This window comes from Chiloscyllium punctatum, chromosome 1 (assembly GCF_047496795.1).
Source record: "Chiloscyllium punctatum isolate Juve2018m chromosome 1, sChiPun1.3, whole genome shotgun sequence".
NCBI classification, from domain to species: Eukaryota; Metazoa; Chordata; class Chondrichthyes; order Orectolobiformes; family Hemiscylliidae; genus Chiloscyllium; species Chiloscyllium punctatum.
The window spans coordinates 156,708,701-156,733,096 of NC_092739.1; the positions used below are offsets into that span (position 1 = coordinate 156,708,701).

The following is a 24,396-nucleotide window of genomic DNA, read 5'->3' on the forward strand; positions in this document are numbered from 1 at the left end:
TTGTTTCTATTACCCTGATGCCCTTACCTAAGTGCATCAGGGTAATAGAACAGTATGAAAATATAATGTTACAGCTACAGAGAAGGATTAACTGTAATATATGTGTGGTCCATTCTTAAGTCTGATAACTGCGGGGAAGAAGCTGTTCTTAAATCTGTCGGGATGTGTTTTCAAACTTTTGTATCTTCTGCCTGATGAGAGAGTTTAGAAGAGAGTGTGACCGGGTTGGGAGGAGTCTTTGATAATGTTGGCTGCTTTCCCAAGGCAGTGGGAAATGTAGATGGAGTCGATGGAAGGAGGGCTAGTTTTTGTGGTGGACTGGGCTGAGTTCACAACTCTCTGTAGTTTCTTGCAGTCTCGAGCAGAGCAGATACCATACAAAGCTGTGATGCATCCAGATAGGATACTTTCTGTGGAGCATCTATTTAAAAAAATCAGCGAAGGTTGATCCAACTGATTCCTGGGATGGGAAGACGATCCCTGGGGTAGTGATTGAGGAGACTGGGCCTGTATTCTCTGAGAAGAGTGAGTGGTGATTTGTGGAAAATTCCAACGTTCCTCGAGGGATATTCAGCGACAAAGCAGAAAGTATATTTCTCCTGCCTGTGGGTCTACAATCGAGGAATGACAGTCCCAGAATAAAAGACAAGTCATTTAAGACTGAAGTGAAGAGGAATGTCTTCATTCAGAGGGTGTAGTATCTATGGAATTGTCAATCCCAGAGGCCTGTGAATGCTCAGTCATCAAGTAGGCCTCAGATAGCGATCATTCGATTCATAGTTATGGATGACATCAAGGGGTTTGGAGAAAACACAGGACTAGGATAACAAGTTAGAAGAGCGATTGTGATCTAGAGTGGCTGAGCAGATTCGAAGAGATCCTGCTCCTAAAACTGATCGGCAGAGAAAGACCAGATGGTTCAGCAAACTTGTTGTCCGTTCCATGGACAACAAGGCATCGTGAATAGATCAATTAAAATCGATGTCAAAACAACCTTTTTTATACAGAATCTTTATGTAACACAGCACAACTGGGGAGGCCACTTCTAGAATACTGTATTCAATTCTGGTCTCCCTGCTATAGGAAGGATGTTGTGAAACTTGAAAGAGTTCAGAAAAGATTTAGAAGAATGTTGCTGGGGTTGGAGGGTTTGAGCTAAAGGGAGAGGCTAAATTGGTCAGAACTTTGAGAAAATGAGTTGAAGTGTAATGTTGCAGTTGTACAGGACACTGGTGAAGCCAAGTTTAGATTACTGCGTACAATTCTGGTCACCCTTATATCAAAACATATTGGTAAACTTGAGAGGGTGCAGAAAAGATTGACAAGGATGTTGCCAGAGTTGGAGGGTTTGAGCTACAGGGAGAAGCTGAATAGGCTGGGGCTTTTTTCCATGCAGTATTGGAGGCTGAGAGGTAACCTTATAGGGGTTTATAAAATTACGAGGGGCATGGATAGGGTAAATAGCCAAAGTGGAGACAGTGAGGTCTGCAGATGCTGGAGATCAGAGTTGAGAGTGTATTGCTGGAAAAGCACAGCAGGTCAGGCAGCATCCGGAATTCCTGATGAAGGGCTCCAGCCTGAAACATCGATTTTCCTGCTCCTTGGATGCTGCCTGACCTACTATGCTTTTCCAGCACCGCACTGTCAACTCTAAATAGCCGAAGTCTTTTTCCCAGGGTAAAGAAGTCCAAAACCAGAGGAGAGAGGTTTTGGGTGAGAGGGGAATTATTTAAAAGGGACTTAAGGGGCAACTTTTTCACACAGAGGGTGGTGTGTGGAATGAGCTGCCAGTGGATGTAGTGGAGGCTGGTACAATTACAGCATTTAAAAGGCACCTGGATGGATATATGAATAGGAAGAGTTTAGAGGGATATGGGCCAAATGCTGGCAAATGGGACTAGACTAATTGAGTATTTCTGGTCGGCATGGACGAGTTGGTCCGAAGGGCTGTTTCTGTGCTGTACATCTCTATGATTCTATGATTCAATTGTTCATGAACCTGCAGTTTGTCCTACTCACTCTGTTGCAGAGGTAATAGTAATGTTCTGGAACCTGCATTTAAATCCCACTGTAATAAATGGCGAAATTTGAAACCACTAAAATGAACAAGACTCAGACTAGACTCGAAACATTAACTCTGTTTTTCTCTCCACAAATGCTACCAGATCTGATGAGTTTCTCCAGCTTTCTCTGTGCTTGTTTCAGATTTGCAGCAACCACAGTATTATGCTTTCATTGTAGCTATTGATGATTGCTGTAAAATGTGCCGTAAAATGCTGTTCTTACCTGATTTGGCCTAGGTGGGATTTCAGACCCCAGCAACTTGGTTGACCACTACCTTGGTAATTAGAGCTATAGAATCCCCACACTGCAGACAGAGTCCATTCAGTCATCAAGTCTACATTGACCCTCCGAAGAGCATCCTACCTAGACAAATGCGTGGTTAATCCAACTAGCCTGCACATCCCTGGATACTTAGGGGAATTTAGCATGGCCAATACACCTAACCTGCACAACCTTGGACTGTGGGAGGAAACCGGAGCACCCGGAGGAAACCCACGCAGACACGGGGAGAATGTGCAAACTCCACACAGTCCCTGACACTGAGAGGCAGTAGTAGCCTTCATTGCCTGAAATGTTGATTTTCCTGCTCCTCAGATGCTGCCTGACCTGCTGTGCTTTTCCAGCACCAGTCTAATTTAGACTCTGATCTCCAGCATCTGCAGTAATCACTTTTGCCACTGTGAGGCAGTAGTGCTAACCACTGTGGAACCTATTCGGGACAGGCAAAAAATGCTGATCTGGCTAATGATGCCCCCCATCCCGTGAATGAATGAAAAAAAAGACTTCTGCATCCTCCCAATCATCATCTTCAACAATCTGCACAGTGTACAGTGACTGGAAAAGCTAGGGTTATCCTCCTGAGAGTACGCTAGGTGGAAAGGAGATTTGACAGGTGTGGATGAAATTGTGAACCATTTTCCTGGAGTAAACAAGGGGAAGCTGTTTGAGTGTCAGTAAACGGAGGATACATCTTAAGGCTGAGCCAGTGAGAAGATTTCCTTCTTCAGAGAGTTATTGAGTCATTGAAATTGTGATGTGGAATGCACTCCCTGAGAAGTTGATGGAAGCAGGTTCAACAACAATCCAAATGGAATTGGATCAATACCTATGGTGAAAAACCCATGATCAAACTGAGGGAGAAACAGCAAGGGGCTAGCTCTACTAAATGGTTCACACAATGGGCCAAATGGCCTCCTTCAGTGCTATATTGCTAATTGAATCCATTTCAATCATGACTGTTCAACTTGTTTCCATGTTCCTCTGAGGAGCACATTTCAGATCTTCATTCACTGCTGTTTAAAATTGCCCTTGCTTTGGTCACTTGCCAACTATTTGAAATCAGTGTCCTCATCTCAGCAATCCTGTGACTGCTGGAAACACTTCCTCTTTGTTTACTCCATAAATATGTTTCAACATTTTCACGACTATGGGTGCTGGAAATCAGAAACAAAAACAGAAATTGCTGGAAAATCTCAGCAGGTCTGGCAGTATCTGTAGAGAGAAATCAGAGTTAACTTTTTGGGTCCAGTGACCCTTCTTCGGAAAAGTACAGTTTGATTAGAGATAGTCAGCATGGTTTTATGAGGGTCAGTTAGATTACTTACAGTGTGGAAACAGGCCCTTCGGCCCAACAAGTCCACACCGCCGAAGCGCAACCCACCCAGACCCATTCCCTTACATTTACCCCTTCACCTAACACTACGGGCAATTTAGCATGGCCAATTCACCTCACCTGCTCATCTTTGGACTGGGGAAGGAAACCGGAGCACTCGGAGGAAACCCACGCAGAAACGGGGAGAATGTGCAAACTCCACACAGAGAGTCGCCTGAGGCGGGAATTGAACCCAGTTCTCTGGCGCTGTGAGGCAGCAGTGCTAACTGCTGTGCCACCGTGCCACCCATAATGCCTCACAAACCTTATTGAATTCTTTGAAGATGTGATAAAAAACATTGATGAAGGTAGAGCAGTCGATGTGGTTGTTTAGCAAAGTGCTTGATAAAGTTTGCCATTGTAGGCCCTTTCAGAAGTTAAGGAGGCATGGGATACGGGGCAATCTGGCTGTCTATTTACAGAATTGGCTGGCCCATAGAAGACAAAGGGTGGTGGTAGATGAAAAGTTTTCAGCCTGGAGCTCGTGACCAGTGGTGTTCCACAGGGATTGGTTCTGGGACCTCTGTTCCTTGTGAATTTTATAAAAACTTGGGTGAGGAAGTGGAACGATGGATTAGTAAGTTTGCTGATGACTTGAAGGTTGGTGAAAATGTGGACAGTGTGGAGAGCTGTTGTCAGTTGTAATGGGACATTGACAGGATGCAGAGCTGGGCTGATAAGTGTCAGAGGGAGTTCAACCTGAAAAAATGTGAAGTGATTCATTTTGGAAGGTAGAATTTGCACACAGATTACAGGGTTAAAGGCAGAATTCTTGGCAGTGTGGAGGAACAGAGGGATTTTGGGGTCAATGTCCACAGATCCCTCAAAGTTCCCACCCAAGTTGTTTGGATAAGAAGACGTAGGTGCGTTGGCTTTCATTAGTAGGGGGATTGAATTTAAGAGACGTGAGTTTATGCTGAAGCTCTACAGAGCCCTGGTTAGAACATACTTGGAATATTGTGTTCAGTTCCAGTTGCCTCATTATAGGAAGGATGTGGAAGCTTTGGAGAGGGTGCAGATGAGATTTATCAGGATGCTGCCTGGATTGGAGGGCATGTCTTATGACAAAAGGTTGAGGGAGCTAGGGCACTTCTCATTGGAGTGAAGAAGGATGAGAGGTGAATTGATAGAGGTGTACACGATGAGAGGGCAGGCATAGAATGGATAGCCAGGGACTTGCTCCCAGGGCGGAAATGGCTATCACGAGGCGGCATTATTTTAAGGTGATTAGAGGAAGGTTTAGGGGAGATGTCAGAGGTAGGTTCTTTACACAGAGAGTGGTGGGTGTGTGTGTGTGTGGAATGCAATGTCAGTGGTGGTAATAGAGTTAGATACATTAGGGACATTTAAGCACTCTTGGATAGGCACACAGATGATACTAAAATACTATATTTGATACTTAGTTCAATCTTAGAGTAGGATAACAGGTTGGCACAACATCAAGGGCCAAAGGGCCTATGTTGTGCTATACTGTTCCATGTTCTATGTTAACTTCTATATTCAGTGTCTTGCTTAGTAAATGGATCAAGTGTTATGGGAAGAAGGCAGGAAAGTGGAGTTGAGAAACATACCACCCTGATTGAATTTTCGACCAGACTTGAAGGGTTGAATGGCCTAATTTTGCTCTTATATCTTACGGTCTTCTATCTGTACGTTTGGTTTTGGGAAGCTGTTTTCTGTGGGGTTTTGCTTGGAAAGTGATCTGGGTTTCCTGATAAGATGGATGTAAATATAGGCTAGTAAAATGATTTGGGACAATGGAATTGTTGACCTTGGAGGAGACAACAGCAGAGATAGAAATTAATGTCTAAGAAGGCACAGGACACTTGTCCTTTTGTCAGACTAGAATACAAGAGCTAGGAAGTTATGTTAGAAGTAAATAAAACAGTAGCTAGATCTCAGTTATTGTACAGTTCTGATCATTACAGGAAGTGAGTGATCTTTCTTTTGATACAGCTCAGAGGGGGTTTAAAATGGGCGCTGTCAGGAATGGAGACTTTTAACAATGAGGAAGCTTGCTTCGGCCTGGGCTATTTTCAAACTGACATGGAGTTAGGCTATGGACCAGCCATTGTCTCATTGAATGGCGGAAAGATTTTGAGGTTATTCCCCTTCTGAACCTCCAGCAAAATCTGGCAGCAGTAAGGGAGATCATCAAGCAGGGGAGGTCAAGCAGTTACATGAGGACCTCCACAAGCAAGTACCGTCAGTGAGGAAGGGGCTGCAGCAGTTAAAAGTACCTACTCTTTTGGAAAATGATGGCTGATGGGAAGAAAGAGCAGAGAGGTAAAAGATGCATTAACCCTGAGTAAACCATAGGCTTTATGTCATGTAAACACTTCCTTTTTTGACCCTAATTTCTCTTCAGGCTCATCATGACCTGCTGCCAGTTGAGTAAAGAATCCTTGTTTTAATGAACTTTGGGTCCTTTATGTCTTCATATCTAATGTTACATCTCTGATGTAGTCGGCAGGATTCCACAGCACAAGAATCAAGTCATAGCTGCTAAGGTTAAAAGTTGCCTGGTTGCCATGCAAAAAGGTGAAACTGGCCATGAGAGACGCTGAAGCTAAATTGGACTCATTAGAGACTTGGGTGTTGGTGGAGTTCACCAGACCTTCAGGCTAAATCCAGACAGAGGCTTTCATGTACATTCTCTTGGTGCTATGTTGGGAGGATGAGGTAATCCTGACTCACTGATGAGCGGGAAGCTGGACAGATTTTGTGAAAGACCGGGATCACTCAATGATTTAGCAATTGAAGAGTGGATTGATGGGGCGTAATGGGTAATGGCATCTGGGCACGACAACATGAGTGAGTTGATGATGTTTGTGATGGGGCAAATTATTGGTCAACCCCCTGTTGGGAAATACAGGGAAGAGGTACAGAGGTTCAAGGAAGATCTTTGAGATATTGACAAGGTGTTTGGGGACAGGAGAAGCCTGACTCTTCTATAACAAATGTTTATGAGTTCAGGTAAGGTGGAGATTGTTTAATCATATCACCCTCCTGCATCCCAATTGCGATTCCCCCAGGGACAGAGTATTCTTCCGATACAGCTCAAAGGAGAGTTACATGGATGCTACCAGGAATGGTAACTTTTAGCAATGAAGAAGCTTGCTTCGGCCTGGGCTCTTTTCAAAGAGGCATGGAGTTAGGCCATGCATCAGCCATTGTTTCTGGGAATGAGATACTTTGATTATGAGGATTGCTTGGAAAAGCCGAGTCTGCTTTCCGTGGAAAGGAGAAAGCTTAGAGGAGATTTGATATGAGGGATCAGCCAGGGAGAAAATATGCTCAATTGTTAAGGGTTCGAAGGCACGGTTTTAAAATGCTTTGCACATGTAGCAAATGTGCAGTGAGTGAGTTGTCAGGGCCAGTGTAGAGGCATGAAGTTCAACCGTAAAGGGCATTGGGTGGTTATTTAAATAAAAACTATGTGCGGAGTGATGGGAAAAAGGCTGGAGATTGGCACTAAACTGCGACAGTGCAGACACAATGGGCTGAGTGGCCTCCTCCCACATCGCAACAGCTCTTTGACAGTGAACAGCAGTGCGCCAAGCCCCGCTCCCTTATGGAGCACCACTCTCCCAGTCAGAGGAACTGCTCTGAGATCTGACAATGCCTCACGCTCCCCTTCGCTGCTTGTCCTCTGACTCCTCCAGTTGCTGTGACTGCAGTCATGAGGTTAATTGTGGAGGTTCGACAGAATGGAAAAGGGTAGAGGTGAAAAAGAAGTATGTTATCTGGCTTGAAGTGAAGTAGGGTACAGCGTGAGAATACATCACAAGTAACCTCTGAATTGAGTATCTGATCTGCTCCAAGCAAGACACTGGGACAAAGCCCTACGTGATGTTCCGTTAAAGCAATATTGACAAAACCCAATAAACAATATCTATAGTCGTCCAATATTGTCAATTCTGATTGGTGAAATACACAGGAAAATGGTCGGTTGAGCTGTGATGAGACGTGAATGTGGGGGCATATTACAACATCATCATCAGAAAGTTATGGGACATTAACAATCCGAGAACGATAAAGGACCAAGGGCTAATATCTGAAGTGGAAAGCAGAGTAATTGCCTTGACAGACTGTCTACCTGTCACATTATTGATTGCCTCTCACTTTTAAAAAATGGGTTTGAAATTTTCTTTAATTCTGAAATTTCCTCAACTGTGAAATTAAATCTGCCTAAAGATAAATAAAAACGAGTTTTGATAAAAAGAAATCTCAATATTAAATCCAGCTTCCTCCTCACTTAAGCTGGTTAGTAACAGTCTCATCTCCAGCTTAAAAAGTTCAAGCTCCTGGTTAGAGACTTGATTGCATAAATCAGGCTGCCTGGCTTACGCTGAGTGAGTTACTCAGCTTCAGGTAGAGTCAGAAAAGCAAGGCCAGTCTTCCTTTGTCTATATTCATCCAATGTCATAAAGTCGAAACCCATGAAGTTTTCATTGCGTTTGATCAGTCAAGCAGTCTTCCCTTGGTCACCAGAAAAATAAAGAATGGTCAATCATCTCACTGATGTTAATAGAACAGTGCTGTCCTCAAAATGGCTGCCATTAGCTTAAAATAAGAAAGAAAATGCATTTCTGTAGCTCCTTTCACAATTGGGACAACCCACAACACTTTGCTGTTGCAATGTAGGAAACGCTAGAGCCAGTTTTACACTCAGCAAAGTCTACCCAACAACAACATCATATGCTGTTACATTCTGAAGAAGTCATTATCAGACTCAAATTGTTAACTGCATTTCACATGTTGTTTCACATCTCTCTGGCATATTAGACTTGAAGCACTTGAACATGGTCCTCAAAGAATCCCTACAATGTTGATAGAGACAATGTTGATTGAGTCTTTACCGATCCTCTGAACAGCATCCCACTCATACCCATTCCCTCTCCAGCCCCCATGCCCCACAACTCTGCATTTCCCAAAGCCAATCTTCCAAATCCACGCATCTTTGGATTGTGGGAGAAAACTGGAGCACTCGGAGGAAACCCACACAGACACAGGAGGAACATACAAACTCCACACAGACAGACAGGCAAGACAGGAATTAAATGCAAGTCCCTGACACTGTCAGGCAGCAGTGCTAACCACTGTGCCACCATGCCTCACTGGATCAGAGAGAGGGACACTACCCCTGTGCTACAAGAACCTCTCAATTTGGTTTGTGGTTATTTTAGACATTTTCCAGTCAATCTGTTCAGAGTGTTATGACACAACCCCAGGACTGGTGAGACTTGAATCTAGGCTTCCTGTTTCCGAGGCAGGGACAATGCCCCATGCTCTGAGAGCCCCTCAACCTTGGTTAATGTACTCTGGTTTCTCAAAAGGTAACACTGAGCCATTGTTAATGCCTTGAAAATTAAGCTATTGGATATTATGACCATTAAGGTGATTTGGTTTGATAAGTTTCTATATAATGAGGACACAGTTTATCCAATTATTAAAAATGGATTTGAGTGTGTGAAATGTTATTGATTTTGTTAAGTTTGTAATTAGGTTTGTTTTGTACCAAATAAAGTAGCCTGGCTAAGGAGGTAATGGGAGTATCTGTGTAGCTGAGTTGTCAGAAAGCTGCCTTTTGGCATTTGACCTCTGCTAGGTCAGCCTAGATGTTTTGTGTTTTCTTTTGAAAAAACAACACTGAGATGAAATCGAGAAAATTATCCATGCAAGTTATGGTCTTGACTTGGGTAGAACAGAGAGGGAATCAGAATATTACATAATATGAATATCAACCATTGTGCTTGAAATTTAATGGTATTACCATCAGTGTATTCCCCACTATCAATATCCTCAGGTTGTCATAAACCAGAAACTGAATTGGACTAGACCTATTAAGCGTAGGTCAGAGTCTAAGAACACTGGAGAGAGTAAGTCACCTCCCAACTCCCCAGATGCTGTCCACTATCTACAAGGCACATTCCTCACTTGCCTGGATGGTGCTACCCCAACAACACTCAAGAATCCCAGACAAAGAAGCCCGCTTGATCAGTGCCACATCCACTCCCTCCACCACCAATGCTCAGTAGCAGCAGTGTGTTCCATCTACAAGATGGACTGCAGAAATTTATCAAGTCTCCTTAGGTAACCTTTTCCAAACTCATGACTTCTACTGCCTTGAAAGATAAGGGCCACAGATGCAACACCCATATCTAAGCCACTTACCATCCTGACTTGGAAATACATCGGTGTTCCTTCAGTGTCACCGGGTCAAAATCCTGGAAGTTCCTCCCTAAGTGCATTGTGGGTCTATCTGCAGCATGTGGACTGCAGTGGTTCAATAAAGCAGCTCACCACCACCTTCTCAAGGGCAACTAGGGACAGGCAATAAATGCTGGCCCAGTCAGCGATGACCACATCTCATGATGGCTAAAAACAAATGGTATCTGAGCAACAGTCCTATGTAACCTCCTATTATCTCAGTTAAAGTCTAGTGCCTCTGACAATTGACTAAATAAAGGGGCTCTTGATTTCTTACAAACAAGATCCCATATTGATATTAATTTTAAGGATCAGACATGTAATTGTTTGCTTATAATTATGAATGGCTATTTTATATTCTCTATATTGGAAGTTAGCCAGGGAAGACTTAAAGAGAAAGCTAAGAAGAGCCAGGAGGGGACATGAGAAGTCGTTGGCAGATAGGATCAAGGAAAGCCCTAAGGTTTTCTATAGCTATATCAAGAATAAAAGAATGACGATAGTAATATTAGGGCAAATCAAGCATAGTAGTGGGAAGTTGTGTGCTAAGTCAGAGGAGATAGGGAAACGCTAAATGAATACTTTTCATCAATGTTCACATTAGAAAAAGACAATGTGGTCAAGGAGAATACTGAGATACAGGTTACTAGACTAGATGGGATTGAGGTGCATAAGGAGGAGGTGTTAGCAATTCTGGAAAGTGTAAGAATAGATAAGTCCCCTGGGCCGGATGGGATTTACCCGAGGATTCTCTGGGAAGCCAGGGAGGAGATTGCCGAGCCTTTGGCTTTGATCTTTATGTCATCATTGTCTACAGGAATAGTGCCAAAAGACTGGAGGGTAGCATTATCCCCTTGTTCAAGAAGGGGAATAAAGTCAGCCCTGGAAATTATGGACTTGTGAGCCTTACTTCGGTTGTGGGTAAAGTGTTGGAAAGGATTATAAGATTTAGGATTTATAATAATCTCGAGATGAATAAATTGATTAGGGATAATCAACACGGTTTTGTGAAGGGTAGGTCATGCATCACAAACCTTATTGAGTTATTTGAGAATGTGACCAAGCAGGTGGATGAGGGTGAAGTGGTTGATGTTGTGTATTTGGATTTCAATAAGGCACTTGATAAGGTTCCCATGATAGGTTATTGCAGAAAATATGGAAACATGGGATTGAGAGTCATTTAGCGGTTTGGATCAGAAATTGGCTAACTGAAGGAAGACAGAGGGTGGTGATTGAGGGGGTTCAGTTACTAGTAGGGTACCTCAAGGATCTGTTTTGGGTCCTCTGTTGTTTGTCATTTATATAAATGACCTGGATGAGGGTATAGAAGGATGGGTGAGTAAATTTGCAATTTCCTCAGATGGTGATGGCTAGCACGATGGGAAATAGCTTTAAATTAAGGGGTGATAGATATAGGACAGATGTCAGAGATAGTTTCTTTACTCAAAGAGTAGTAGGGGTGTGGAACAGCCTGTCTGCAACAGTATTAGACTTGTCAACTTTAAGGGCATTCAAATGATCATTGAATAGGCATATGGATGAGAATGGAATAGTGTAAGTTAGATGGGCTTCAGATTGGTTCAACAATCAGGTTGTTGCAACATCAAGGGCTGAAGGGCCTGTACTGTGCTGTAATGTTCTATGTTCTATATTGTATTCTGACTTGTGCACAAATCAACTTACAGATGGACTCAGGAATGAAACCCATTTGTAACCCCAGGAGTGCATGTATTGCTACTCATTGTCAAGGAAGTCTGTGGTACAGGGGATATCATGCCTGTCTCTGAGGCAGAAACTCTAGGTTTGAATCCCATTTGAGAACCCTTGATATCAAGTAAGCTGTCTTCATAAGACATTCAAACAGATTGGGTTTCAATCTACAGATTCTTCTAACAAACAGTATGGTGGGGCAGTAAAGGTGGGTTAGGTTCCTGGTCAACAACATAATGGGAAGAAGTTGGAACCTCCATCATTGCTACTGTAGCTCCAAGGTCTTCAGGACCCTGGTGGAATATTGCGATGATGTCACAGAGTTGCTCATCACTGCACGTAAATAGCACAGTGTGGGTGGTGTTAGGATGATGGAGAAGTGTGTGGGATGGATGAACTCGCATTAGGGGATAACGTTTCTGGAATAGTGTACCACAAATTCAACTGGTAACAGTAAAATTATAGCCTGGTATCTATCTGAATTCAGTGCATTGAAGTATTTAGTCTCAATATGGAATAAGCCACTTTGTAAAGATACACAAGCCTGAAGACAGTCTTTGACCTTCCCTTCTTTGCCACCAGTCTGTCTCGAATGCAAACTTACGGACTGGCATAAAACCAAACAACAAGAGTTGCCACAGTAACTCAAACCCCTGAATGATCTGCAACCCACCACTCATTGGCAAAGTTTAAAAATAAAGAGTAATCTTTGAGGTGGAATGAACTTTTAGTTTATGATTTCATTCCTACTTCTGCTGGAGGTTTCAAATCCGATGGCAAGCAATCCCAGAGGAATGGAGAGCAAGGTTGGATCTATGCGTGGAGATGGACAAGCACAATAAATAGTGATGCTAGCCTTGGTGCTGGTTCTCTGCCTACATCCTTCCCTTCAGCCCTGCTATGGAGTTGGGCAATGGCACGAAACCAAATAGTTAGCAGTCACATAGGACCAATTAAAGGACTCCAACTGGATATTCTCAGTTCGCCTCCAGGTTAGCAGAGGGCTCAGAAGTCAACATGTTACTGTTGATAAAAGTTAAACTGTCATGGAAAACCAACCATTTGGGCCCTCTTGCGGCACTGTGGTAGTGTCACTATTCCTGTAACAGGAGGCCTGGGTTCAAGTCCCACCTGCTCCAGAGGTGTGTAGGGGTAACAGCTTGATTAGAAAAATAGGTTAGATCAAAAAAATGTAAAACCAATCCTACGGCTCTTAGATAATTATATTCTTCAAAAGAGCCTAACGATCCAGAAAACTGTAAGTAAAGTGGTGGATGCTGTCAATGTGGTTGGATGTAACATGATTTGCTGAAGATAGATTGGAAATATAACAGCCTGTAACTGATTGATTCTTCTAGATTCTATTATCTCTTCATAACTTGGGTTAACAGCTGTAACCAAGTTGGTGCCCGTCTTACCAATTGATCTCAAATTTATGAGTTTAAGCCTCGCATCTGAAACTTTGTACAGATATTGTATGCCTCTCCTCCCAATGCCACATTGAGGGAGTGCCACGCTGTCAAAGGCGCCACCTTTCAGAGAAGCCTTGAAAGCAGGGTCCGATCTGCACTTTTCGCTGATCATGAAATGTCCCCCATGGCATTTTTTTTTCAAAGGAAATGCGGTGAGTTCGCTTAGATTTCCTGATCATTAGAACGAGGTGCAGGAGCAGGAAATTCAGCCCCTTTTTGAGCCTGCTCTGCCATTCAATAAGATCATGGCTGATCTCATCTCGTTCGCAACTCCATCTTCCTGCCCGCTCCCATTACTCACTCAGGTCTATGTTGATTCCTAAACTAGCATCACAAAAGCAGATTATCTAGTTATCCCTAAACTGTCATTTCTGCGATGTTTGAGGGTGCAGATTGCCTTTTTCAATTCACTCGTGGGACGTGTGCATTGCTGGCTGGGCCAGCATTTATTTCCCATCCCAGGTTACCCTTGAAAAGGTGGTGGTGAGCTGCCTTCTCAAACTGTGACAGTAACTGTACTGTACTTCCAATGTTAGTGACTACACTTTAGTACTTCTGCAATATCCTAATGAAAGGCACTACTTTTCGTCATTTATATAAATGTGAGCATAAGAGGTATAGTTAGTATGTTTGCAGATGAAACCAAAATTGGCGGTGTAGTGGACAGAGAAGAGTTACCTCAGATTACAACTGGATCTTGATCAGATGGGCCAATGGGATGAGGAGTGGAAGATGGAGTTTAATTTGGATAAATGTGAGGTGCTGCATTTTGGGAAAGCAAATCTTAGCAGGACTTATACACTTAATGGTAAGATCCTTGGGATTGTTTCTGAACAAAGAGGTTCATAGCTCCTTGAAAGTGTAGTCGCAGGTAGATAGGATAGTGAAGAAGGTGTTTGGTATGCTTTCATTTATTGGTCATAGTATTGAGTACAGGAGTTGGGAGGTCATGTTGCAGCTGTACAGGACATTGGTTAGGTTACTTTTGGAATATTGCATCCAATTCTGGTCTCCTTCCTATTGGAAAAATGTTGTGAAACTTGAAAGGGTTCCGAGAAGATTTACAAGCACATTGCCGGGCTTGGAGAATTTAAGCTATAGGGAGAGGTTGAATAGGCTGGGGTTATTTTCCCTGGAGCATCAGAGGCTGAGGGGTGACCTGACAGAGGTTTATAAAACCATGAGGAGCATGGATAGGATCAATAACAAAGTCTCTTCCTGAGATGGGGGGAGTCCAGAACTAGAGGGCATAGGTTTAGGGTGAGAAGGGAAAGATATATAAGAGACCTAAGGGGCAACTGTTTCACGAAGTGGGTGGTACGGTTATGGAATGAGCTGCCAGAGGATGTGGTGGAGGCTGGTACAATTACAACTTTTAAAAAGCGTCTGGATAGGAATATGAATAGGAAGAGTTTGGAGGGATGTGGGGCCGGGAGCTGGCAGGTGGGACTAGTTTGGGTTGGTCGGCATGGATGAATTGGACCAAAGAGTCTATTTCCATGCTATACATCTCGATGACTCTCTGACACTGTATAAATGCAAGACTTTCTCTGTCTCTCGTATAATTTTTATCATCCACTACAATAGACAGACTGGAGTATGGAGGTAATGCATCTTTTGAACAGTGGCCTCTGTGACTGTGCATTGCTCACTTAGATTGACAGAAGTAGCACAATATTTCAGTGGGGAAACTTAATTTTTCTTTTCCAAAACCTAGGCGATGTCCGGAACGATATTTACGTCACTCTGGTCCAAGGAGAATTTGACAAACAGAACAAAACCACCCAGAAGAACGTTGAGGTTACGATGTGTGTCTGTGATGAAAAAGGAGATGTTATTCCGGTAAGATAACCTTAGAGCACTGGAACCTATAACTCTCCATTGCAGGTCACCCAGTGAGTAGTGAGCCTCTAGAATTTTCTGCCTCGAAAATAGTGGTGGCTGAAATGTTGAATATTTTCTCGAAGAAGTTAGGTACGGTTCTTAAGGCTAAAGGAATCAAAGGGTATGGGGAGAAGGCAGGAACAGGACAGTGTGTTGCACGATCAGCCATGATCAGATTTAATGGTGGAGCAGGCTCGAAGGACCAAATGGCCTATTCCTGCTCCTATTTTCCATGTCAAGGGATGCTACTGTCGAGGCTTGCAATAGGCCAAGAAACTCGCTACTCGATGACTAGTCACAAATGATTGGTGCATAGTAGATTGATGGGAATGACCAGTATCTATCACACTTCTGAACTCACGCCTGGTCTCAAAAAGGGTAAATTATGATCATAGACTTTTATTAGGCAAGCCGACTATATGGAGGTAGGATTCAGATACCACCTGAAGAACCTATAACTGTCTCAAATTCCTGTTCCTATCCGGTTGGAATCTTCCACTCTGTCCTCTCCAACCCTATGAATTGAAGGAATGAAGTCTGTGAAGAATCAGTTGTACCGGTAGAAATCAATGAACAATGCAATTGCTGTAAATCATCAAGATATGGATTACTATAGTCTGTCGAGATAAAGGCTCCATTGGGAACTGCAAGCTCTCTACCTGGAATACTGGGACTAGCTGGGGCTCTGGGTAATGGTTGACAAGAAATGAAAGTGACTGCATCAACACTCAACAACAGTAAAACCAGCTCATCAAGCATTGAGATGTATTAAAATTTCATTGCTGATTTTGATTTGATTTGATTAATGTCACATGTACCGAGATACAGTATAAAGTATTGTTTTGCGTGCTATCCAGACAAATCATACCTTACATAGTTACATCAGGGTAATAGAACACAGTGCAGAATATAGTGTTACAGCTACAGACAAGGTGCAGAGAAAAATCAACTCTAATATTGAGTAATAGATAGAGTCATAGAGATGTACAGCATGGAAACAGACCCTTCGGTCCAACTCGCCCATGCCGACCAGATATCCCAACCCAATCTAGTCCTACCTGCCAGCATCCGGCCCATATCCCTCCAAATCCTTCCTGGTCAACCTTGAGGTTGATTTTTGTGATGGACTGGGCTGTGTTCACAACTCTCTGTAATTTCTTATGTCCCTGAGCAGAGCAAGTTGTGATGCATCCAGATAGGATGCTTTGTCTGGTGCATCTATAAAAATTGGTTAGGGTCATTGTGGACATGTTGAATTTCCTCAGCCTTTTGAGGAAGTAGAGGCGCTGGTGTGCTTGCAACAGTAAGGTAGTCCTGCTACTGTGTAAATCAGTGACACTTTGAATGTTTTATACAGTTCTGGTCACCACAATAAAGAAGTGTTTACAGCTACTGAACAAATATAAGAACAAAGAGAACAAAGAACAAAGAAAATTTACAGTCCAGGAACAGGCCCTTCAGCCCTCCAAGCCTGAGCTAGTCCAAATTAACTGTCTAACCCTGTCACCCAATTCCTAAGCATCTGTATCCCTCTGCTCCCCACCTACCCATGCATCTGTCCAGACGCATCTTAACTGAATCTACCATGCCTGCCTCTACCACCTCTGCTGGCACCACGTTGCAAATGCCCACCTCCCTCTGTGTGAAGTACTTGCCGCGTGTATCCCCCTTAAACTTCCCACCTCTCACCTTGAAAGCATGACCTCTTGTTATTGAATCCCTCACCCTGGGAAAAAGCTTGTCTCTATCCAAGCTGCCTAAACCCTTCTTGATTTTGTAAACCTCAATCAGGTCCCCTCTCAATCTCCTTTTTTCTAATGAAAATAAACCTAACCTACTCAACCTCTCTTCCTAGCTAGCACCTTCCATAACAGGAAACATCCTTGTAAACCTCCCCTGCACTCTCTCCAAAGCATCCACATCCTTTTAGTAATGTGATGACCAGAACTGTACACAGTATTCTAAATGTGGCCGAACCAATGTCTTGTACAATTTTAACATGACTTGCCAGCTCTTATACTCATAACCCCATCCAATGAAGACAAGCATACCATATGCCTTCTTGACCACTCTATCCACCTGTGCAGCAACCTTCAGGGACCTGGACTCCCAGATCTCTCTGCCCATCAACTTTTCCCAAGGCTCTTCCGTTCATTGTATAATTTGCTCTCAAATTAGACTTGCCTGAATGCATCACCTCACATTTGTCTGAATTGAAAACCATCTGCCACTTTTCTGCCCAACTCTCCAGTCTATCTATATCCTCCTGTATTCTCTGACAGTCCCTTATGCTTTCTGCTACTCCACCAATCTTCGTGTGATCTGAAAACTTGCTGATCATACCAACAGTGTCCTCTTCCAGATCATTTATGTATATTACAAACAACAGTGGCCCCAACACTGGCCCCTGTGGAACACCACTGGTCACCTTTCTCCATTTTGAGAAACTCCCTTCAACTACTACTCTCTGTCTGCTGTTGCTCAACCAGCTCTTTATCCACCTAGCTAGAACATCCTGCACACCATGTGACTTCACTTTCTCCATTAGTATACCATGGGGAACCTTATCAAACACCTTACTAAAGTCCATGTATATGACATCTATAGCCCTGTCTTCATCTGTCAACTTGGTCACTTCCTCGAAGAACTCTATTAAGTTGGTAAGGCACTATCTCCCCCGCATAAATCCATATTGCCTATCACTGATAAGCCCATTCTTTTCTAAATATAAATAGGTCCTATCCCTCAGTACCTTTTCCAGCAACTTTCCCACCACTGACATCAGGCTCACTGGTCTGTAGTTACCTGGAATATCCCTACTACCCTTCTTGTACAGAGGGACAACATGAGCAACCCTCCAATCCTCCGGCACCTCACCTGTATTTAAGGATGCCACAAAGATATCTCCAGCTATTTCCTCTCTCGCCTCCCTCAGCAACCTGGGATAGATTCCTTCCGGTCCTGGGGATCTTTCCACCTTAATAACCTCTAGCCTACCCAACACATCTTCCCTACTTATGCCAACATGATCCAGACTAATCAAGCTTTTATCTCTAATCTCAACATTCATCATGTTCCCCTCCTCAGTGAACACTGACGCAAAGTAATCATTCAGAATCTCACTCATTCGCTCAGGTTTGACACACAGCCTTCCTTCATTATCCTTTAGTGGACCAATCCTTTCTCTAGTTACCCACTTGCTTCTTATATAAGAATAAAATGCTTTGGGATTCTCCTTAATTCTGCTCGCTAAAGCTATTTCATGACCCCATTTAGCCCACTTGATTCCTCATTTAAGACTTGTCCTACTCTTCCGATATTCCTCCAGGGCCCGTTCTGTTCTTAGCTGCCCAGACCTTATGTACGCTTCCCTTTTCCTCTTGGCTAGTCATACAATTTCTCCTGTCATCCACAGTTCACGAATCTTGCCCTTCCTATCCTTTGCCTTCAAAGGGACATGCCTATCCTGCACTATCTTTAACTTATCTTTGAAAGTCTCCCACATTTCAAATGTCGACTTCCCTTCAAATAGCTGTGTCCAATCCACATTTCTGAGCTCCTGCCTAATTTTGATATAATCGGCCTTGGCCCAGTTTAGTACTCTTCCCTTCGGACCACTCTCATCTTTATCTACGAGTATTCCAAAATTTACAGAATTGTGGTCACTGTTCCCAAAGAAATCCCCCACCGCAACTTCTACCACCTGGCCTGCCTCATTCCCCAGCACCAGGTCCAATATGGCCCCTTCTCTCGTTGGACTATTGCCATATTGCCCTAGAAAACTCTCCTGGGCACTTCTTACAAATTCTATCCATCCAGACCTCTGACACTAAGTATATCCCAGTCAATGTTGGGAAAATTAAAATCTCCCATCACCACTACCCTATTGCCTCTACATCTTTCCATAATCTGTTTACCTATTTGTTCTTCTACCTCATGCTCACTGTTGGGAGAGCTGTAATACAGCCCCAACAACGTAACTGCACCCTTCTTATTTCTCAGCTCTCAGAAGGCATATGGCGTACTGGCTTTTATTGGTAGAGGAATTAAGTTCCGGAGTCCTGAGGTCATGCTGCAGTTGTATAAGACTCTGGTGCGGCCGCATCTGGAATATTGTGTGCAGTTTTGGTCGCCATACTATAGGAAGGATGTGGAGGCACTGGAACGGGTGCAGAGGAAGTTTACCAGGATGTTGCCTGGTATGGTAGGAAAATCCTATGAGGAAAGGCTGAGGCACTTGGGGTTGTTTTCATTGGAGAAAAGAAGGTTTAGGGGTGATTTGATAGAGGTGTACAAGATGATTAGGGGGTTAGATCGGGTTGACAGTGAGAACCTTTTTCCACGTATGGAGTCAGCTATTACAAGGGGGCATAGCTGTAAATTAATGGGGGGTAGATATAGGACTGATGTTAGGGGTAGGTTCTTCACTCAGCGAGTCGTAAGTTCATGGAATGCCCTGCCAGTAGCAGTAGTGGACTCTCCCTCTTTATGGGTATTTAAGCGGGCATTGGATAGGTATATGGAGGATAGTGGGTTAGTGTAGGTTAGGTGGGCTTTGATCGGCGCAACATCGAGGGCTGAAGGGCCTGGACTGCGCTGTATTCTTCTATGTTCTATGTTCTATAATGCCTCACTACCCAAAATCTCCATAGTGTCTCCACAGACGTGATATCATCCCTGGCCAGCAATGCAACTCCACCCTCTCTTTTACTTCCCTCCCTGTCCTGTCTAAAGCGTCGAAATCCAGGAATATTTAATGGCCAATCATCATGCCCTTCCTTCAACCAAGTCTCTGTGATTGCAATAACTTCATGCTCCCAGGCACCAATCCAAGTCCTAAGTTCATCTGCCTTACACACTATACTCCTTGTATTAATATAGATGCATTTCAGGCCTCCAGTTTTTTTTTGTGCTCATCTGCTCTCTGCCTACTCTTCCCTTTATTAATGCTATCTTCATAATTCTTACAGTCTCCAGTCTCCACCTCGCTACCTACTTGTTTTCTCTTCTGGTTCCCAACCCTCTGCCACATTAGTTTAAAACCTCCCCAACAGCAGAATTATATTTGAAGATACATTCTATTTTGCTTAAAAAGCACACAATCTGCAGGCAGTCAATGCAGGCAGCCAATATTTTATAAATTCCTACTTTGGAAATAGAACCAGTCTGACTCAAGATTGGGATACAGACAGACTCTAACCTCACACTTTTAATGCATTGTCTGAGTTGAGACGTCACCTTTTGTTGTAAAACTTTAAGTTATTTCGAGAATGTGACTCAAAAGAAGTTCTGGGATTTACATATTAATGAAGTGAAACCTGCAACCCATTCTAAAAGATGAAAGGACTTAATAGCAATCTAGGTTTGTTCAATACAGCATTTCCTGCTCTGCAGCTTCCTGACGAAAGAGCAGCGCTCCGAAAGCAAGTGTGCTTCCAAATAAACCTGTTGGACTATAACCTGGGGTTGTGTGATTTTTAACTTTGTCCACCCCAGATCAACACCGGTTCCTCCACATCGTAAATCGTGGAGGCATTCACTGACAGAGATAGATTGAAGGATTCTCAGGGGAGCAGCTGTAAGAAGCTATTTCACTTTGTCCAGTGCAATGCAACAAGAGGACATGGCCACTGCATGAATGAGATGTAAATTCTGAAAGTAATCTATGAGTAATGTTTCAGTGAGAAAGCAGCCTTTGGAGCAGTTGTCCGAGGGCGATGGTTTCTGCAGTTATCATAAATTCATTTAGATGCAAATTGGATAGATTTCTATTTGAAAAGCACATGTTGGGTTTCAGTACGTGGGTAGTTTGAGGTATGGGGTTAGCTATGTGCAGCATGTTTATGAGGAACAGACACCCTCATCTGCAGGGAACACAGCAGTCCCTTTACACACCGCATTGTCCCTCAATCAGCAATGAGATCGTAACCGGCTCTTCTGCTTCAGGGATATTGATTGAGAAAAGTAGCACCATCTGTCAGGAGTTTCTGGGTTGGGCCACAATTCCCAGCACTCAGACCACATGCTGAGCCTGTGGTCTTTGTGCAGCCAGCCCACTATTAGAAATAGTCCATGCTGACCAGATACGCAAACCTAACCTGGTCCCATTTGCCAGCACTTGGCCCATATCTCTCTCAACTTTTCCTATCCATATACCCATCCAGATGCCTTTTAAATGTTGTTATTGTACCAGCCTCCACCACTTCCTCTGGCAACTCATTCCATGCATGCATCACCCTCTGTGTGAAAAAGTTGCCCCTTAAATAGTAGACTCGCCACCTTTAAGGGCATTTTAATGATCATATAGACATATAGACGAAAATGGGTCGGTTAGGTGGGCTTCAGATCGGTTCCACAGGCCAACGCAACGTTGAGGGCTGAAGGGCCTGTACTGTGCTGTAATGTTCTATGTTCTTAAGTCCCTTTTAAATCTTTCATCTCTTACCCTAAGTCTATGCCCTCTAGTTTTGAACTCCCCTATCCCTGGGAAAAAGACCTTGACTATTCACCCTATCCACGTCCCTTATTATTTTCTAAACTTCTGTAAGGTCACCCCTCAGCCTCCGACGCTCCAGGGAAAACAGCCCCAGCCTGTTTAGTCTCTCCCTGTAACAAAAAACCCTCCAATCCTGGCAACATCCTTGTAAATCTTTTCTGAACTCTTTCAAGTTTAACTGCATCTTTCCTATAGCAGGGAGACTAGAATTGAACACAGATCAAGGGGATATAGTTGTAAAACAAAGGGTCTCCCATTTAAGACCAAGATGAAGAGGAATTTCTCCTCCCAGAGGATTATTAGTTTTTGACTTTTGTTCCTTTTAGAAGTGGTTATGAAATATGCTCAAGGCTGAATTACATAGACATTTGGTTGACAAGGAGTCGAGATTTATGCAGGACAGACAGGAGAATGGTTTCAAGACCATGGTTAGATCTTAAGGCATGGTACAGCAGGCTTGTCGGGCCGAATGGCCTATTCTTGCTCCTTCGTCATGTTCTTTTGACAATGTCAATACTCTTTTTCAAAGTTGTGCTTTGAGCTAAATAAGAGGACAAATGGGATCTTAGTTTAAAAACTCATCTTAAAGATGGAACGTCCAACAATGCAGCCTGTCCCCTCAGGCTGCGATGGAACTCTCAGTTCACTGTTTCTTTCAATTGTTCAGGGAATGTGGTTATTGCTGACTGGGCCAGAATTTATTACCCATCTCTGATTGGTCTGGAGAAAGTGGCAGTGGGTTACCTTTTTGAAACAAGGAAGTCTATTTCATGGAGGTTCACCCACACTGCTGGTCGGGTGGGAATTTCAGGATTTTGACCCAGAGACGCTGAAGGATTGGCGACATATTTCCAAATCAGGATGGTGTGCGGCTTGGGAAAGGGAGTTTATAGGTATGGTGTTCTCATGTATCTGCTGCCCTTGCCTTTCGAGGTGGTGGTGGTTGTGATTTGGAAGGAGACTTGGTGATTTTATGCTGTGTATATTGTATGTTACACACTGCTGCTACTGGGCATTGGTGATGCAGGGAATGGATGCTTGTGGATGTGGTGCAGTCAAGCGGGCTGCTTTTGTTCTGTGTACTATCATGATTCATAAACGCTGTTGGAGCTGCACCCAACACACTCCTGTGTATTCCATCACACTCCTGACTTGTGCCTTTCAGATGGTGGAGAAGCTTTGGGAGTCTGGAGGTGAATTACTCACCGCAGTATTCTTAGCCTCTGACCTGCTCTTGGAACCACTGTGTTTATATTAGCAAGTCCAGCTGAGTTTCTGGTCAATGGTAATCCGCAGGATGTTTTTCGTGGTGGATCACTAGTGGTAATACCATTGAATATCAAGGAGTGATCATTACATTTTCTGTCGTTGATTGCCTGACATTGGTGTGGAGTGAATGTGTCCTATGAATGTTACTTGCCACTTGTCTGCACAAACCTGGATTAAGTCTCGGGTCCAGTTTGACTTGGGTTGCTTCAGTATTTGAGGAGTTGTGAATGGTGCTGAATATGGCACAATCGTCAATGAACATCCCAGTTCTGACCTTGTGATAGAGACAAGGTTGTTGCTGAAGCAGCTGAAGCTGATTGGAGCAAATTGCTGCAGATGCTGGAATCCGTATTGAAAACAACAATGCTGGAGATCAGACTCAGTGAATCCCTATCTCACTGCCACAACATCGTGACCTCCTCAGTCCTCTAGCTCTTTGAACACACGTTGAAACAAACTTGCTGCGGAGATCACAGTGGGTCAGGCAGCATCCTTGGAGAGAGAGCAAGGTAACACTTCAAGTCTAGATGACTCTTCATCAGTGCTGATGATGGTTGGGCCGAGGACACTACGCTGAGGAGCTCCTGCAGAGATATCTTGGAGCTGAGATGACTGATCTCAGACAACTACCACCATCTTCCTATGTGCCAGGTATGACCCTGACCAGTGGAGCCTTTTCCCTCAGTTTCCCAGTTCAACTTTCAATTTTGCGATCAAGTGTTTGAAGTAACACATGAATCCATTACATTCTGCCTCAGGGTCACATCTGAGCCCACTGTAGGCCAAAGTTCAGTGTGCTTTGTCATGAAGAAAGTTGTTCTTTTTTATTTCCGTGCTGTCAGTCTCCACCTCACAAGTGCCAAGAAAGAAAGAGGTATTACCTGTTATAATGTCTGAGGGGATGTTATCTCTCCAAGCAGTTTGTCGTTATTAAAATACAACCTGTCGTCTCTCTATAAGTAATGTCATTATTGCAGCCTCACATGAATATCACACTGTGCTTTCTCAAAAAGTAATCAATTTTACCACCCACTCCAGACATATTATTAATGAAGTACTTCTAGCATGGGCTGGCACTAGATGGAACTTTTATCTCAAAACGATATAGCGAGCAGTATTAATCATTTGTGAAAAGTGTGGCTTTGTGGAAATTGCTGCTCTAATTTTTGAAAAAATTTCTCTTGCTCTCCAATGCCCAGAATGCCATATGCCAAGGGGCCGGTGATAAACCTGTCACTTACTACCAATCAGTCGTTTACTACCAGCTCAAGCAACAGCGCTGGATGGAGACTGTCAAGGTCAGTGAATGCTTCATGTTAACTCCATCCTGATTGGAGATCTAAACCAGAGCAAGGAAGCTGGACACAGAGTACGATGTGGAAGGTTCAAAGAGCTGCTTAACGTGTTTATGTGGTAAAATGGGTAGGAGAATAGGAATGAACCCACAGCATAAACTCCACAGATGCTGCCTGAAGTGCTGGGTGTTTCTAGTGTTTTGTGTTTTTATTTCAGAAGAGTGTGTGTGTGTGTGTGTGTGCGTGTGTGTGTGTGAGAGAGAGAGTGTGAGTGGTGGCATGTGTGTGTAAGGGGATGGGATGTTATGGGGCAACTCCCATCACCATCCCACCTACCCTTTC

At 43.5% G+C, this 24,396-nt stretch overlaps 1 protein-coding gene across 2 annotated transcripts in view; it reads left to right on the top strand.

Moving 5' to 3' along the window:
- Positions 1 to 24,396, top strand: part of LOC140481344 (dedicator of cytokinesis protein 2-like) — a 1,260,160-nt gene that overhangs the window by 231,724 nt on the left and 1,004,040 nt on the right. For both annotated transcript variants that reach the window (XM_072577382.1, XM_072577391.1), the window contains exons 14-15: positions 14,828 to 14,952; positions 23,959 to 24,057. In XM_072577382.1, the coding sequence (XP_072433483.1) occupies positions 14,828 to 14,952; positions 23,959 to 24,057 (224 nt within the window). The remainder of the gene's footprint in view (positions 1 to 14,827; positions 14,953 to 23,958; positions 24,058 to 24,396) is intronic.